This window comes from Lepisosteus platostomus, chromosome 20 (genome assembly GCF_059453375.1).
Source record: "Lepisosteus platostomus isolate fLepPlt1 chromosome 20, fLepPlt1.hap1, whole genome shotgun sequence".
In the NCBI taxonomy this organism is placed as follows: domain Eukaryota; kingdom Metazoa; phylum Chordata; class Actinopteri; order Semionotiformes; family Lepisosteidae; genus Lepisosteus; species Lepisosteus platostomus.
The window spans coordinates 16,835,923-16,853,099 of NC_142630.1; the positions used below are offsets into that span (position 1 = coordinate 16,835,923).

At 48.5% G+C, this 17,177-nt stretch overlaps 1 protein-coding gene across 3 annotated transcripts in view; it reads right to left on the minus strand.

The window, feature by feature from the left end:
• The window catches only part of cpne2 (copine II), a 39,909-nt gene that overhangs the window by 12,070 nt on the left and 10,662 nt on the right, over window positions 1-17,177 (minus strand). For all 3 annotated transcript variants that reach the window (XM_088613849.1, XM_088613847.1, XM_088613846.1), the window contains exons 2-10: window positions 15,609-15,805; window positions 12,310-12,489; window positions 11,367-11,441; window positions 10,653-10,724; window positions 10,340-10,423; window positions 6,976-7,065; window positions 6,300-6,398; window positions 4,825-4,911; window positions 3,801-3,860 (exon numbers count right to left, since the gene is read on the minus strand). In XM_088613849.1, coding sequence (XP_088469975.1) covers window positions 3,801-3,860; window positions 4,825-4,911; window positions 6,300-6,398; window positions 6,976-7,065; window positions 10,340-10,423; window positions 10,653-10,724; window positions 11,367-11,441; window positions 12,310-12,489; window positions 15,609-15,776 — 915 coding nt within the window. In that variant the 5' untranslated portion in view covers window positions 15,777-15,805. The remainder of the gene's footprint in view (window positions 1-3,800; window positions 3,861-4,824; window positions 4,912-6,299; window positions 6,399-6,975; window positions 7,066-10,339; window positions 10,424-10,652; window positions 10,725-11,366; window positions 11,442-12,309; window positions 12,490-15,608; window positions 15,806-17,177) is intronic.

Here is a 17,177-nt window from a genome sequence, read left to right on the forward strand (position 1 = left end):
GGCGAATTTCCGATTGTCTCTCCCACACACTGTTGTCCTGATCCCAGCAGCTGGCAAGGAAACACAGAGCCGCTGAAACAGACACCGGGCAAAGCCCTGCTGTCACGGCATCTCACTGTAAGATTTTACAGCTCGGCTCATGGTGAGACAGCGACAGAGGGGTGAAAGAAAATGTAGCAGGATTAAGTAGCGAGACTCCATGGGGATTTTGATTCTCTGCTGCTGGAATGAAACTAGATTGCTCTGTACTCCCCACTTGACACAACCGCCTCAATTTGCAGTAATGGGTTTTATTAAGATGCAACATCACCATAGAGACCATCAGCATCCTGGAACACATGTGCCAGAGAAATCTTCCTTCCAGTAACTGTGGTGCGCTCTCCTTGACATCACGTCCAGGAGACAAGCATTCCTGTGGTCCTGCACAAGGACGTTTTCGCTTTTGTAAAAAAGATTCAAAATGAGGTCCAACAGCTGGCTTCCACATGTTCACAGGATCAGTCACTTTAATCAGCCCCTTCTGTGCATGAACAGGTGATCACAAAGCCCCTCGTTCGATACCCATCAACCTCACAGGAAACAGGACGCTCATGAGGAAGGGCACAAAATCCCAAAGACAGACTGAAAAAAGGGCCAAAGCTAGGTTATGTGGAAGTGCATTTAAAAGCAAGAACAAGTGGCACTTCTTTACCCAAAGGGTTGTAGGAGTCTGGAACAAGCTGTCAAAGCCAGCATGCTGGCTTTTAAAAGAAACGGCTGGATGAAATCCTGGGTTCAATTAGATTCTAACTGCCAAACGGGCGGCGTGGGCCAAGCGGCTCCTCTCGTCTGTGACCGGTCTTTCAGCTTTGGGCCTGACAGTGGTGCGTCTCTGATCGTCACGCTGATGTCCGGCATGCCAGTGGAACCGGACTTCAGCTTCTCCCGCAGGATGCTGATAGGTCACGTCAGGAGAAAGGGGCGTATTTGATGTCAAGCCTTTTATTTCTGAAGATATGTTAAATAAAACGCTCTTGCTCTTGCCATTAATCACCTGCGCAGCTTCTCTGCAGCACATGCTGCACCCTCACTGGCAACGGCCAGCAGCGCACAAACTGTTTCTGCACACGATCCCCAGAGCTGGGCTGCTGTGCCACAAGCCCACTTACTGTGTTTGCAAAGGAAGCAGAGTTGCCCTAGTTTCCAGGATTCGGACTTCAAAAAAATAAAACTCAGGACTTTGCATTTCAGATCGTCATCACAGTGGGGATAATTCCCTAAAAACAGATTAACCTATCTCCCCCACATTCCAATGGAGGAGCTGGAAAATAAAAGGTTTCTATAAAAATCTAAGAAGCTTCTCCCTCTAACAAAAGGCAAGGATTACCAAGGGCTGTGGGACACAGAATCCTAAATTCCAGTATTGCATGTCTGTGGGTGTCCTTAAATTACAATAATCTACCGAGAAAGAAAGTATAAAAAGGTCATTTGTGTGACACCAAATAAATCTAATTGGTGGTAATAATAATAATAATAATAATAATAATAATAATAATAATAATATTGCTTTATTAGCCCTATACAATTTCTTGCATTAGGAATTTGTCTTTTCGCATGCCCCAGCTTGCTCTCCATGAGACACAGACAGGGAGAGAAGCTTGGGGTCAGAGTGCAGGGTCAGCCATTGTACGGCGCCCCTGGAGTTGGGGTGAAGGGCCTTGCTCAGGGGCCCAACAGAGTAGGATTCCTCTGCCAGCTGCAGGATTTGAACCGGCAACCTTCCAGTCACAGGCACAGCCACAGAGCCACCGCTCCGTTTATAAACTGCAGTGCAAGTTCCCTTTTGTGAAGATAAGTATGCACAACTGCCTTTATCTTATCACTCCTGGAGCTGTACACATGGCCAAACAGTTGTAGTATTTTTTTTACTGAGACAGCAGGATTGCAGTTAAATCATTAGGTCAGCCTTGGTGGGGGATTAGACACAGGTAAAGCAGACAGTATCAGGGAGAGAAGAGATCGTAATAGTGAGTAGAAGCAACTCTCCTCCTTTATAGACCAGGACTGCAGGACTTCCAGGGGATTTCAGCACTGCAGGGAATGATGTTTAGTGCTGGCCGTGGAAGTAGTGTGGTTTGCCACGTGTGGAATCCACCAGGCTGTAAGAAATGTCTCAGTTTCAGATGCATTTGGCCTGTGTGTCAGGAGAGCACCTTTTACTGGATCCAGCTTTCCTCTTTGTCCAGGGTCTTGCATCTATCTGGGTTCCCAGGCAGTTGTGGGGTTTCTGTGTTTACAGAAGGTTGGGCTCCGATTCTCACCGATTGCGAAATATCTGCACAGAGCCACAGACGTTGTATGTTGTACATAAATATTTGTTTGTCCTTTTTAAGTTTTGCCACCTGTTTTTTTTTGCTCAAGAACAAACAAAGTGAACGCCATGGTGTGTGAAAACTGGGGGTGCATAGCTGCTAACGTTTTATTTTGCTTGCATAACCAGCGGGTGTCAGGACCTGATCCCGATATTGATCAGACTGGTGTATTTGATTGTCCTGTGTATTTAGACAGTCTCTGCTCGCTGGCACTCTGCCCTTTGCCTTATTTCTTCCTTTCTCCCCTCAGTTCAAGTGAGCAGATTGCTTCTGCAAGGGGCTGCTGTTTCCATGACAACCTTACTCTCTCTGCCTGCGTCTTTCTCTCTGACAATCACGGAAATAAAATTCACACGGTTATATATAGAGAGCTCAAATGCCTGGTATGAAGCAAAAAAAAAAGACGCAAATCAAGAAAGAAGACGTCAAAGGACTAAATTAAACACCGCATGGCGCTAACTTGATCTGACCGTCTCACGGTGATCCCACCAGGGAGACACGGCTGACCTCCTTGGGCCAGCAGGCACGCAGCGTCACTCGCCCAGCTGCACGCAAGCAACCTGCTGAGGACGACGGGCCGCCACCCCGCTCACCGAACTACTGAAGACACTGAACACTGAGGTGCACAGGCAGTCAAGCACACTGGGACGGTGCAAGAGCAGAAAGAGATGTGGGCACAACAAAGCACAGGAAAATGCAAAGTACGGGCAGTTATATCCACTAAAAAGCCCTTGGAATTGAATATTCCGTGGGGTCATTAGTGGGTATCCATCATGCTCCTCCAGCTTGTCCCAGGAGACCTCCATTGTGCAATTTGCCTATATTTATTTACCGTGTTTGTAAGGGGAGTGAAACCAGTACCAGACTTCATGCATGGGCTGAAATTACCAACCATTAACAGCTCACCATGCTCTGCAAATCCCCCCCCCAACAGAAGGGCACTATGGGATGTAAGACTCCACCACATTTCCACAAGTTCAGTTTCCTAATTTCTAATTCTTTCTTATTGTCAGGCTGCCAGCAGAGAAGCAGACGGGCTAGTGAGGGGTGAGATGGGAGATTCCCAGCTTGCTCCCTGTTCTCCCACTGAAACTCCAGGAGGCTGGCAGGGAGGAGTGAGCAAAAGGAACGGACTGTTCTGCCTGTTAAGCCTGTGCTGTCCAGCTCCTCCCCTGCAGGACCACAGCCCAGCAGTTTCTTCAGGTCTCCTCTTAGGTATAAGGCTTGTGCTGAATGTAAATTGATAATTCAGTGAATAATTACTTTAATTATCTAATTAAGTGCTTGAGTGGAATGGAAACCAGAGAAGCAGTGTCTGTGTCACAGTGAGGGGGTGTAGGTGCTGGAGGAGAAACTCTGGCCCTGAGGCCAGTGAAACAGCCCTGACCCATCACCCCTGTGAGTCTGTGAACAGGAGTGGCTACAGAGGCCATGGAGGTGCATACTTACAGTGAACATGAGCTGGCATCCTCCCAGGATGTAATCTAAGAAGGAGTAGTCTCTTGCAATCTGATAAAATACAACAACATGTCTCCATTATAGAGACTGCTTCTAGAGTTCACAGCAAATATGCACAGAAATGAGCAGCCAGGAGATTGTTTATAAACACACAAAGCATGGATGTCATGCCCCACACTCGCCCTCACAAACGCCACTACATTCCCAAACCCACTGTCTCACGATCTCATTCCTGACTGAACCCATCACCTCACGGGCACCAGATTCCACAGATTCTCACTCCTGGACCAATTATCCCACCACGTCCCTCCCCCCTCAATATTTAAAGTTCCCTCACGCACCAACCCATGCTCACTATTGAAAAGCCTCCTTTAGAGTCTCTAGTGCGCGTGTTTTGTCTCGTTGGATTTCCCGGTTTTTGGACTTCACTTTTCCCGTTTGATCTCGTCTCTTGGATTTCGTCTTCTCGGTTTGTCTCGGATCTATCTGGTTATCTGATCTCTAGCTTCTCCTATCGGCCTTGCTTCTGGATTACGATTTCGGATCGTTTGCCTCTGCATCCCGCAGATTTCACGGCTACGCACAGGATCCACGGAACACAACCTGCCGGTTCCCTGACAATGGAGTCGCAGTCCAAAGCATTTAAAAAAAAATGTAATTCGTTATTTAACCAGATCGCTCAATTGAGAACAAATCCTTGTTGAGAAAAACCCTGCAGACCCAGCTGTATAGCAGGCGCGTTTACTGCAGCAGTCTGAGCAAAGTGCCTTGATCAGGGGAGTAACAGTCCACTCGTGCACACTGCTTCCCCTGCTACACTACCTCATTAAATGTTCAATAAGAAGACATTAACACCATGCATAATTATTTTTCATGCCTGTCTTAACACGTATTCTTAACACAGGTTATTTTGGCTTCACTTTGAATTATTTTGAATAATTAAAAGCACCAATAGCAGATTAGAGGAGATTAAGGTACGTACAGATATCTTCAGGAGTTAGTTGGGTCTATTTACCTTGCATGACTTCAGAATGATGATCCCAGAATTTTTATAGCTCTTCTTCTTCTTTTGTTTCTTGGGGTTGATGCATTCAAACTCCACCTGCGAGGGGAGATGGCCAGGATTAGGATTTTCACGATGGCCACCGCAGGCCCTGCCCTCCGCTGTGCTCAGGGAACACCCTGCACCCTGCTCCAGAGGGAGCTCCTCCAGGTGAGGAAATGGCAATATTTGCAGCTGCATGTCATACATGTTAGAGGCATGTACTGTACATTACGAAAGTTTGAAATCGCCTTTCAAAGTGCCTCTTCTCATGCAACTCCTGCTACTTATGTTTCTGTGCAGAAAGTAGTCTTTCATTTTCCTTTGAACATAAACATGAGTGCGATCAGACCCTGGGTTTGAACAGAGTCACTGGAGATGACAAAAGCCTTTTCATATTAGGTAACAGAGACCAGAACTCTGTCCCTCAGAACAGCTCCAAAGCTTCAATGAAATCCCATCAGATCTCTAGATGAATAACCTTGGGGCCCTCAGTACTGTGCAGCTAACTGGGATTTCTACGAGCTGCGTGCTGCGAGGGGAGAGTCTGAGGGTTTGGCAGGAGGTTTGCAGGAGAGCTGGCAACGACGGCAGGCGAGTTAGAAAGGAGCAGTTGCTGCAAGATCTGGATTTGTTTTGATCTCCTCGATGAAAACAAATGGCCACTGGAGAATTCTGTAAAGACCACTTTAATTTAAAAAAGAAAGAAGTTCTTGAAAACGCTGAACCAGAACACACACATTATATTAGCATAATAATAACAGCAACAACAAAGGAAAGTGTGATGGAGCTTTCAGTCTGTTTTGTCCGTGATGCAAACTAGTTCTGATTAATAAACCGGCACGCTGGAGTGCCAGCTCCTCAGAGGAACAAACTGTTTTCCAGCCTCACAACTAAACAGCAACTCCTCTCCGACTGCCAGACCTCCAGCAGAACAGAAGGTGCGGGCTTGTCTGCAGGATTAACGTTCATCCTGGAGGACCTGTTGTTCTGATGGAGGCTTGCATGATGCAGCTTTAAATGCCTGCTAACAAACCACCAAGCCAGTCTGCTTCCTGCCAGACTCTGGCAATGGGCGCCAGTCTGTGTGCTCTTCAGTGAGCTCAAACGCTAAGCCGTGCTTCAGATAGGCTGCAGGGACTCAACACTGTTGACCTCTGAGGACTATGTGTGGCTTTGACAAGTTCAAGCCTTTCCCCAATTCACTCTGCACCTCTCATTGGCATGCTCTGCGACACAAAAGTATTCTGAATCAATTTAGGCTCATTTGTGGATTTTAAAATGCTTTAAAAAAATCACACCCTAATTATTTGCTGTGCTTCTGTATGTTGTGCATGACCTGCATGGACAAGATACCATCAGTAAAGACAGGTGACTGGGCCCTGACTACACCAGTGGTGGCCATAGTGGTGTCACCAGTCCTTTTCTGCGCTTTGTGTGGTTCTCACCTCTGCTGAATTCTGTGCTTCACACATCTTTGATACTGTGGTCTGGAACTCCCCAATAAAGTCATGGCCCCCGTCGTTGTCATAGTCAAAGCACATCACCTGAAACAGAGCGCAAGAGTAAGCTTCAGTCAGACTCTCTGTCTCCGTGGAACAAGCAGTCCTGACATTTGGAAGTGGTTTTGTCTCCTGGGACAGCTGTAATGGAAAACTTAAAAACTCAGGAGCACTTGTCAGTTGCCAACACACATATTACCAGGAAGCACTTTGCTTTCATTACACTTATTGAGTTTACTGAAACTGCTTAATGCACTGGGATCAAATCTGGCAGTATTCAGGCTTTTAAGTCTGTGTGCCACATCACCAAGCAGGACTGCAATTCCGAACCCCACAGCAAAGGTCTTGCTCCATTGCGAATGAGGTTTGTTTTTATTCTTTATGTCCTTTAGCTTAAATGCTTGTCTAACAAAACGAGCACTCCTACACTCGTCCTCTGCTCTACGGCGCCACCACGGGGTGCGCTTGTGTGCTGGCTCTGCATCAGCCTGTGGAACCTGCGGCTTCCTCGAGTAGTACGTTTTTCCCAGTCGGTTTCTCCGTGTGAATGGCGCCCATATGGTCACGGGCTCTGCTGGTGCATGACAGGGGCACGCCTGTCTGCCCGGCAGGAAATACCTGCCTTTATGCTTTTTTCTACATCTCCGTTGCACAGCGAGACCAGCGGCATGCTGAATGGTTTCCACACGGGGTCCAGCGTGTTCTTGATGACCTGGAAATGAAAAAACAAACGCTTTCAGCGCCTGTACCAGGAAAGCACGACACGCCTGTGATCTGACAGCGTCCCCAACAGGTGTGCAGCACACTGGCAGAGCAGAAGACAACGGCGCTTTCTCTCCATGGAAAACAGCCGGCTCAAACATCACACTTCAACACGAGCTGGCTAGTCAGGCCAGGACCTACGCTGGTTTCTAAAGCAAGTCTCAGAAATGTACTCACTGCTATTTTATTCCATTCTATTTTGCACGAGTATTGTTTTGCTTATGAGGTCAGGTTTGGAGTAAGGAATGGCAGTTTCACGCAGTGGCCAGGAATGTGTATTGCATTAAAGCTCAACGTCTCCCCAGTGTGCTCAATGTGCCAGCAAGGCGCTGACAGAGCTGGCAGTGACTCAGGGTCTCAGAGCCAGCCAACAATAACACACAAAGGACCCAGTGTAGTGCTGCTCACTCACACACGCATTCCACGCAGACCGAAGCAAACCCGCCCTTCAGTCGAACTCTCGCACACGGTGCTCGCCACAGCAGGACCTCGACTCACAACCTCAGCCCAAACCTCAAACCCCTGACTAGCTGCCCCTTCCTGGAGAGCCACAGTCCAGCCCTTTACACAGGGGGTCTTAAACGCCCCACGAGAAGAGCTCTGCAGAGCCCGTTCACTCCTCCCTACCGCTGAGCCGATGAAGATGTGCTGAGCCCTTCCCTAGTGGTAACTCTGATGTACACCCTCACTACAGGTGGCTGGACACTGGACATTCACTCATGCTGGCACAGCCCTGGCAGTGAAGCTCAATCTCCATAAAGTCTGGCAGTCAAGATCACAGACCACTAGAGTGGCTCTCAAAACCTGCAGTAAGAGGAAGTCAAACAGCCTGTGCTCATTCTACTGCAGGGGTGTGTGTTGACAACCCTCAGGAGAGCTCTTCGTGGAGATGCGGACTGTGTCACGACCACCTGCAGATGACTTGACCTCGGCACTCCAGACCCAAATAATCTGGACAGCACTGCTGTCACAGCTCCGCCTAATCAGAATAAATACTGCCAGCGATCTGACGCAGCTCCCGACCATCCTAATCAAGCTCCTGCCAATTCCCACTAATGACCCAATCACTCTCCCCGATCACTACCACACCCCTGGAACCCCACAACACTGATGGACTCTTGACCCTCATCACAGCGCTCAGCACTGGGTCAACGAGCAGAGCTCTCTCTCTCTCGTCTTCCCTGCGCCTCTGTGCGATTCCCTTGCTGATCTACTGGCTCAACGTCCGGATCTGTTTAATGACTACGACTTCAGATTGCGTCCTTGTACTGTTGCTTTTCTGATCTTCTGGCTAACGACTAACGACTACAGCTTTGGATAAGTACTCCCCGTTTTCTCCTTTTCTGTCTCTGCCTTGCGTTCCACCTCGTTAGAAAACCACAGAGTTCGTCATTTTTTCTCTCCCAACGTTACAGCGGCAGTTTGCTGGGACCCTCTTTTCTAAAAAGGCCTCCTCTTTTAAAATGAAGGATTACAACCCTTCCTTAAGCATGCGGGTTTTATCAGGTCCAGCCGAAAATCCTGACTTCAAGGCTGTTATTCTTTCCATCCACATTGGTCCAGGAGAACATTCACAATACTGAGCTGTTCCCTGGGGAGCAGCAGTCTACCCTGCATGGAAAAGCACAGCTCTCTGTGTGCGAGTGAGTCATCCAGAAATATTATTTTTTCCACTGTAAAAATAGGTGTGTGCACTATTTTAAACTTAATTAAACTTCAGACTCCAAAAATAACCAGGCAAGCCCTTGTATAATTATACTGCAACAGCTTGGGAGTGACCCCCTTGCATTTGTATGATAAAATACAATAAATGTCTTTATAGTGCATTTAAATGTTTTAAAAAAAAATGAAACAGTCCTTTTTTTAAAGTCTAAATTTAGTCAGTTGTTTTCAAATAGACTTCTTCCTAGTTGCACTGAAGTTGAAATAAACCATTCTTAACCAGTGGGAAAAACTCAAAGCAAATCAAAGAGCAAGGATGCTTAATTCTTCGTTTCATAGATCCCTGACCGTTTAGATTTCACACTCTCTCTGTTCGAACTCATCTGCCTGCTGGAGAGCGACCCCCTGTCTGTACGGCTGGGTATGTTACTGGAGCACTTGCAATGAAGTACCCTGCTCAAGACGGCAACGCCAGCCTCTCTTCCAGGACTTCAGGCCCTGTGCAGTGTTAATGACCACCCCTGTGCCTCCTTCCACAGTGCTCAGGAGAGATTACATCACCAAATATGCACAAATAAATTAAAGCCCTGTCTAGTTTATTCATTTCCTGCAGTGCTTTCCTGCTTCTAAAACAGCCTGTTTTCCTGGGCATTGGCTGCGATGAGCAATCGCCTCGAAATCTGTACAGCCTTTTGTGCTCGTGTCCATGGGAACGGCGAGGATTATTTTAATGTTAATAGGGTACAAGAAAATATCCAGTGCTTTTCCCAAGACAGCCAGTTTTGCTTCGGCACTTTTCGCACCAGCCGGCTTTGTGACATTTCTGCAGAGCCAGGGGTCAGAGGTCGAGTGGGGGTGCATCACACAGGGCTCTGACAAGCCAGGGTCTGTCTCCTGACTTGAGGCTGGAGGCTGGAGAAGCCTTTCAGAGAGGAACGGGGCAGAAACAGTGGATTCAGTGGCAAGAAGGTCATGAGGGACAAAGGAATGTCAGAATGTCACAGACGGGCAGCACTGAGGAAAACACTGCTGCCCTCGCGGAGTCTGGAAACAAAGTTCTATCCAAGACAGTGTCGTAAAGCACTGGGATTACAGTTCGGGAGGGAAGAGGTCCCTGTCCAAACTAATTAAGATCAGCTGCCGCAACTCACAAGTTATTCTGATGTAATGTGATGTCGGATTTCCACATATACCAAACGTCACTCTCTCCTCTTCTCCTCTTCCTCGCTTGTTTTAGGATCCCTCCTCCACCCCCTCTCCACCTTTGCAGCTGCCCTTTGGTCAACTTTTCACAAGCACTGGGGTCCTAGGCTAGTCTAGTCTTCTCCTATGGCCGGGAGGTTAAAGCCACATTTTCACAGAACTCAATTCACTATTCTACTTTCACACTCACTTCGGCTGCTGTGAGCGTATAATCCCCCGGGCCCGAACAACAGAGAGGCTCGAGTCAGGTCTGCAGAGCCAGAGCCAGCCTGGGCAGGTCCCTGATTCCCCCCCAAGCACCACAGCACTGGCCCAGCAGCAGGCTGTGCCAGGACGCCCCCCAGAACCGACAATCCTACCTCCGTCCTGTGAACCAGCATCCACTTCCCATCGTGGCCTTGCTTGTGAAACTCTAAATAGGGATCCGACTTGCCAAAGAAATCCTGGAACACACCGAGAGAATTAGCATTTAGTCGCTGAAAGTAAAAACAAACGCAAGGTGACAGACAGCCTGGCTTGCTCATTCGGTTACTTGTAGCTCATTGATCCCAGGATCTTGCCCATCTGGTTGCTGAAGGATCCCAGGATATCTCCTGCAACACGAGGTTGTGCGGTTTGTTCCCCACTCCCACAACCCTTTGTGTAAAGAGCAGCTCTGAGCTGAGAACTTACCTTTTTGTCTAGCTTTCTTCCGCACATAGTCAGCGCTATTACTCTGTTGTCCGACAGCTCCTGTGCAGTTATCTGCAAAAGAACAACCCAAACAGACGGACCCCTGAGGAACCTCTCAACAGGACACACTCGGGCCGAAGCACACACCCACAAGCACTGATGCGAGGTATAGAATTTGGAATCAGTATTATGGCTGTGAAACCTTTACCGCGACACTGCATTTCTTCAAAGTAAAAGTAGCAGCAGTTCTAAAAGCTGAAATCAAGGAGCCTCAGTGATTTGGAAAAGCATCCACTTTTAACGAGTAACGCGTGTCATAGCAGCAGGAGCGCTCTGAGGGAACGGCTCTATCAGGAATCTTTAGATCTCAGAGCCTGCTGATTTACCACCTATCTTTTCTTTTATTCCAGCATCTGTCTAAGCTCCTGTTTCCTTCTTTTATTTTCAGAACTGACAAAGACACCTGTCAGCCTGCAAAGGAATGTTGAAAATATCTCTTTCGTCTGGCCTTTCTGACTGATGCTGGTCAGACGCTGGGTTAAGAGGTTGGGCTCAAATTTAGATTACGTGTCTGGTTAGGGTTAGAATTAGACACAGTGTTAGGATTCCGAAAGGTTCTCAGGTTACTGTTTGATCTAGGACTTGGGTCAGGACAAGCAGTCGGCTTTAGGCTTGTATTCCTGCTCGGGATAAGGGTGAGCTTGAGCCTCTTACCGTGATCGCTCCTTTCCCAGCTGGCTTCCCATTTCCCAAGACCAGAGGCCTCGTCAGCTTCTTACTGGACACGATCTGGCCCCCGAAACACAGGAAACAGGATATCAGGATCCACACAGGGCTGCTTTTCACACACTGGCAGAAGTCAAGAACTGGGCAGCACAGCTTCTACCTGAGCATTTACAGTTCTTATGGCAAGAAGTTACTACTGCATTGTTCCTGTGGTAGACAAGGGTCACATCACACTTTGTCTCACTCACTGACGTCACTGCGTAGATATATAACCTATGTCAGACCATCTCATCGTATGCTTTTTATACAGCGAGCAGATATTCACTACAGAACTGGCCTGTTTTAGCCAGCAGTGCGGAGAATCCATTAGTGGGGGGTCTCGAGTTCAAATCCCAGATGTGGTACAGATGTTGCGGCAGTAGACGCCCTGCTGTGTAAACGAGGGCACTGCTGGCAATCACTGCAAATTGGGAATTCTTTCTCATATGACTCACCTGGTTATATAAAGGACTGTGGCAATCTGACGTCAATTCCTTAGATCAATATCTGACGTTTACAATTGTTTCCTTGAATGTCAGTGCTCCTTGAGCTTTACAGCATTTTCTAGGAATATGACTCAAGATGTTCACTGCAAACAAACATTATTGGCTACAGTCCTGAAAGCTCTTATCTTTACAAGAGCATGTTGTACACGTGCCTGTGCTTTCCACGAAATGTTGTTCGCGTGCAAAACAAACAGCACCATGCATAGCCAGCTGGTCTCCGATTTCAACAGGCTACACCTCATGCTCAGTTTCTGAGATTCAATCATTAAAGAAAAAAATAGCCGCAGCAGGATCTGGAGGAGGGTCATGTTGACTGTGCCCACTTGTTCTGCAACCAGCCTCACGCGTCTGTCTCGCAAGGAATGAGCGCCAAGAAGGATGCCTACCACTCCCAGGGTGCACGTGAACTCCCCTAGGAAGTCGTGCTCGTACAGCTGTGTGCTCGACTTGTCCTGATCAAACAGAGCAAACTTCAGCTTCTGGATCTCCTCGAAGTGGTAGTCAATCACAAACTTCACCCCAAACACGGGGTTCAGGTTGTTCACCGCCGTCTCCGTCCGGCCGATCTGCAGGAGGCCACAAGCAAGGGGGCAGACAAACAAAAATGAAAAAATCAGTTTGGAGGTTTATTCAGTATTAAGAGGGAGTAGTTCAGGTGGGGAGCTGCATCAGCATGCATAGGATACAAAGGAACAAGTAATACTGTAGGTTTATTCCATGCTGAAAAGAGAAGAAAGAAAACAAAACATTTCGTATGTGGAGCCTTCAGACACCCGAAAAAAGGCTCCACAGCCAAAACGTTGTGTTTTCTTTCTTCTCCTCCACGAGTGACCGGCTTAGATTCCCCCAGATGACCTTGACAGGCTACAATCAAGGAGCGTAGGACCTGTAACATCGTCTGGTCGTTCCCCCTCTGTAACCAGGACACTGGTGCACCGGATGCTGTCTGGAAATTGTGCCCAGAAGGACCGAAACAGCCAGGCATTCCCAGGTACACAAGCTGTGAATCTATGAGGGGGAAGTCCAGGCTGTGTAGTTTTTTTCCTCCATTCTCATTGGAACAATGTGCCTCTGTCTCTCGCCATCTCACACTCTGGATCCCAGCCAGGTCTTCTGGCTCTTCACACACACACAGCTTGAACTGGCAGCACCCCAGATCTACGGCACACCCCACACGCCAGCCAGCATGCTGCTATGGGGAGGCTCCTCTGCTACACCAGCTGCAGTCCTGCGTAAGGCCAGTTCACTACACAGCGCTCTTCCAGTCAGGTACTGCTGCACTGACCAGAAACCCAGGAGCTACTGTGAACATTATTATTAATAATGGTAATGCCAAACTTCATTATTATTACTTATTATTATTATTATTATTATTACTTCATTATTATTAATAATGGTAATGCCAAACTTCCAAATGATCAGAATCGGACAGAAGAGATGCCTGGAACCTTTCTGGTGCTCCAGTCTGCTCGCTCTGTTGACAAGCCTGCGGGAAGGTTCCACAGGCAATGTGAGCTGGGAACACGTGTGGCCAACAGTGACGGGCTACGATGACTGGCAGATCTGGATTCATCTTTTGCCCCTTTTGCATGAAGATCTGGGCTCTAACATGCCATCGCTGAGGCTGCAGACCTTGCGGCAGAGGTGCGACATCAGGACCCCTGACAGACCCCCGATTCACGCGCCCTCGAACAGAAACCACACACGCCTGCACTCCACGACTCAATGCCCTCTCCCCCACCTGCCGGTTTCGGACCGATTCATTGTAACAGAAAAAACACGGAGGAAAGCAAACAATCAGCTCATATCATTTCATTCCATCCTCTCTTAGTCTGTGGTTTCTTTTCGCACAGCGAGCTTGCCAAACAGATGATCTGATTCTTGCTGTGCTGCTGTTCATCCCACCACTGCCCCCCCTTCCTCTCAAGCCTCAGCACGTTTAATTTACTGAAATCCAAGGTACCCAGAAGCGGCTGGGTGATGTCACACAACAGTCGTTGGTTCAGTTGCCTAGAAACAGCAGCAGGGTCAGAGGTGACTCACTCCTGAATGCTGCCTCTGTTGTTTTGGGTGGACCTGGGCAGTTCAATCCAGTGAAAACAGAGCTGTTACGTAAACGGACCCTTTAATTAGGGCAGAAGGAGATGTTCTTGCGCTCTCTCTGCAGTTGATGAATTTTGCTTTAAGAAATGGAAGGTTTTCAAAGGGAAAGCATCTGCATCACAAACAGAGTGACGAGGCTTCTTACAGGGCTGCGGCGCTGCTGGGAAAACGGCCGCAGAGATCAGCTGTTCGTCTCGGCTTCAACCCCCCAAATGGTACCAGCGCATTCCTGCGTCTTCAAAGCCTGAGAGGAAATTCAGTCATCTCTGGACAGCAGGACTAGTGTTACTTGTCTAAGCTCTGCACGGGTGAGGCAGTTCACATAAACTAAAAAAACACAAACAGAATCTCTTAAGTCTTAGCATGCCCTGTTGATTTGAGAATTTCTATAGGAAATCCACGTGATTTCTAAAGGGTTGATCTCGGTAAAACTCTGCCACCGACTCCACGTCCTGCAGAACCCGCTGCTCTGGCGGCAGGAGGGCCCCAGGTGCCACGGCTGACCCCCAGAAGCTCCGCAGGCGAAGAGCTGCCCTGACTGGACGTTCGCGGGAAACCGGGCTCCGCAGCAGGAACGTACAGCCGATGCCTCTGGCTCCACGGCTCGGAGAGCCCTAGCTCGCCCGATGGCGCGAGACATCCGAGACGAGAGGCTGCGGCTCTGCAGCAGGAGATTAAGTAGCAGATGTGTCAAAATAAAATAAAAAAAAGACTTAAGCCTGGCCCTGTTGAGACTGATGCAGCTGGGGCAACAAGTGGCCTGTAATTCTACTACAAAAGACAAGCTGATTGACTGGCTTTTTCTTCCTGCGGATTACACAGCTCGGGAATGATCATTCATGCTGATCTACTGCTCTTTCCTGTTGTCTGCGTCTTTCTCCTCTTGGTTTCTCACTCTTAGTTTTTTCCCCCTTTTCCGGTCTTGCCTGCGCTCCTGCGCAGCTGTGTCAGCACAGACCCGGCTCACACCTTTCCTGGGTGGCAGTAACCTCTCCTCCCGCCCATGCAGAAGGCAGGGGGCGGCCTTCCGAAATCCAGCTGCTCCTCTTTCCTGTCCGCTGGGTCTGAGAGCAGCGCAGGGGTGGTTCCTACCGGGTCCACTGTCAAGAAACGTCCACCTGCTCTCCTGCCCTGGTGGCTGTGTCCGATTCTGAGAGGCATCAGAAATGCAGCAGATGATACTGGTGCCGGTAAAAGCCTGTTGTGTTTGGAATGGAAAACCAGTTGGCTCCTGTCTCATGGTGCTGGTGGACCAGAAGGCGGTGCTCTTGCACTAATACTCCAGTGTGGTGATGGGGGACGCAGTGCTGCCGCTCGACTGTGCAGAGTTCTTCATACTCGCTCGCTGACGATCCCAGCGTACCGTTCACAAGAGTTCGGGTGTTAAACCTGGTGTCTTAGCTAATTCACACTTTGTGCACAATCCATCCTCCATGAACTTAACTGAACTTTAATTAAAATTCTGAAGCTGTTGTTAGCATCTCCACCCGATCTGCTGGTGCAGACGGCCAGTGCAGGCCAGCCGCGGGTCTGGCTGGTGCGCGGAGACATGCCCGATGCTGGGGGGGGGGCTCTCTCTTACCTCGGACCACCTCCCGTTGACCTCCAGGAACAGCACGCAGAAGGGGTCTGACTTGGATGTGACGTCCCTGTCCAGCAGGTTCTCCCCGCTGACCGACAGCTCCACCTTGGTGACGCAGTACTGGGGGCCTACGGACCCCCCCGAAGTGGGGCTCACTGTGTAAGCCATGTGGTCCGGCGACACCGCCCTGACACAACCTGCGAAGACAGCAGAGACACAATGAGTCGCCCTCAGCAGAGACACTGTTCCAGTGTTTTGTACCAACAACGGCAAAAATAAAAAGCAGGTAGCACTGATACACAGCCTTCCAGTGGTGCAGAACTCCAGTACGCCAAGACCACAGCATCTTTAATGCTTCATTCTACCTGAGCTTTGTCGTAACTGCATTGATAGGCAGCTTTATTAGTTCAATTAAACAGTATTTAAAAGATCCGTGTGTTTCAGATCTGACTAACCCTGCCTGACAGTGATCCTGAGCTCTGAGCAAGAGATCACAGCTCCACTCTGCTTGCCAGTAATACAGCCCCTGAAAAAAGCTGACAGATTATCTTTAAAGCTAAAGGCCACTCTTGAAAAAGGACAAAACCTTCATGCTGGTCAATTCATGTGTACGTTAAGAATTCAGAATTATTTTACGCCTTATTCCATCCACAGTGTAATGCGGTACAAGACTGGACGTGATTCTGCTCTAGAAAACCTGTTCTGTTGCTGAAAAGCCTCGTCTTTGCACCAGGAGGAGCAGTCCAACCCAGAGTGATGCAATCAGGCAGGCTCAGTCTCCGCCACGCCCAGAAGACCAGTGAACACTAACAGCGCACGCACACACGCACGCACACACCCATGTTTTCAAAGTGTTATGCCATCTGATTGCAACAGTCTGAGCCTGTGCTGAAAATAGCTCCACACCACATCAATGACTGACTGCAACAGAGCCCAGGTGCAAGGCAAGGGAACACACCCACTTGCCACAAGCCGAACTTTGAGCCTCTGCCCACTGCATATCCAGCTAGAAAGACACGATAAACACAAATGAGATAAAATGAAAATCTAACAGCTCAACCCCCCAGGTCCATCCTCGGGGTGTTTTTCTTCAGAGCCTGACCTGCAGTGTAGAAAAAGCACCACCTGGGCACACGGGGCTCCTGTGGAGAAAGAGCTCCTGACACACTCCGCCACAAACACCTCTTCGTGCGGCAAGTGCATTCTTTCCTGCTTTCTCTTCCTTTTACTCTTGCAAAATAGAACAGCAATTACAAAAGGCACTGGAATGTACGTTTGCTTAGGTACAGGAGAATTTCTGTTCAGATTATTAAACAAAACAGGTGAATGTTAGACCCCTTAGCATCCTGTATTTTCAGGGCTGCTCTCTATATATCAAAGCACTTTTCACAGACAAGCTGTTAATAACAACCATCTGAACTACATCCTCTAAACCTCAGCCAGTCTAATATAGCTCTCGCTCCTGTGTGGGTTTAGAGACTTGTTTCTGACTTTTTGCTTTGCGGCGAGAAGCAGCGAGAAAGCACTTACTGAGCCCACAGTTTAAAAAGTCAGCAGTGGTTTCTGGCT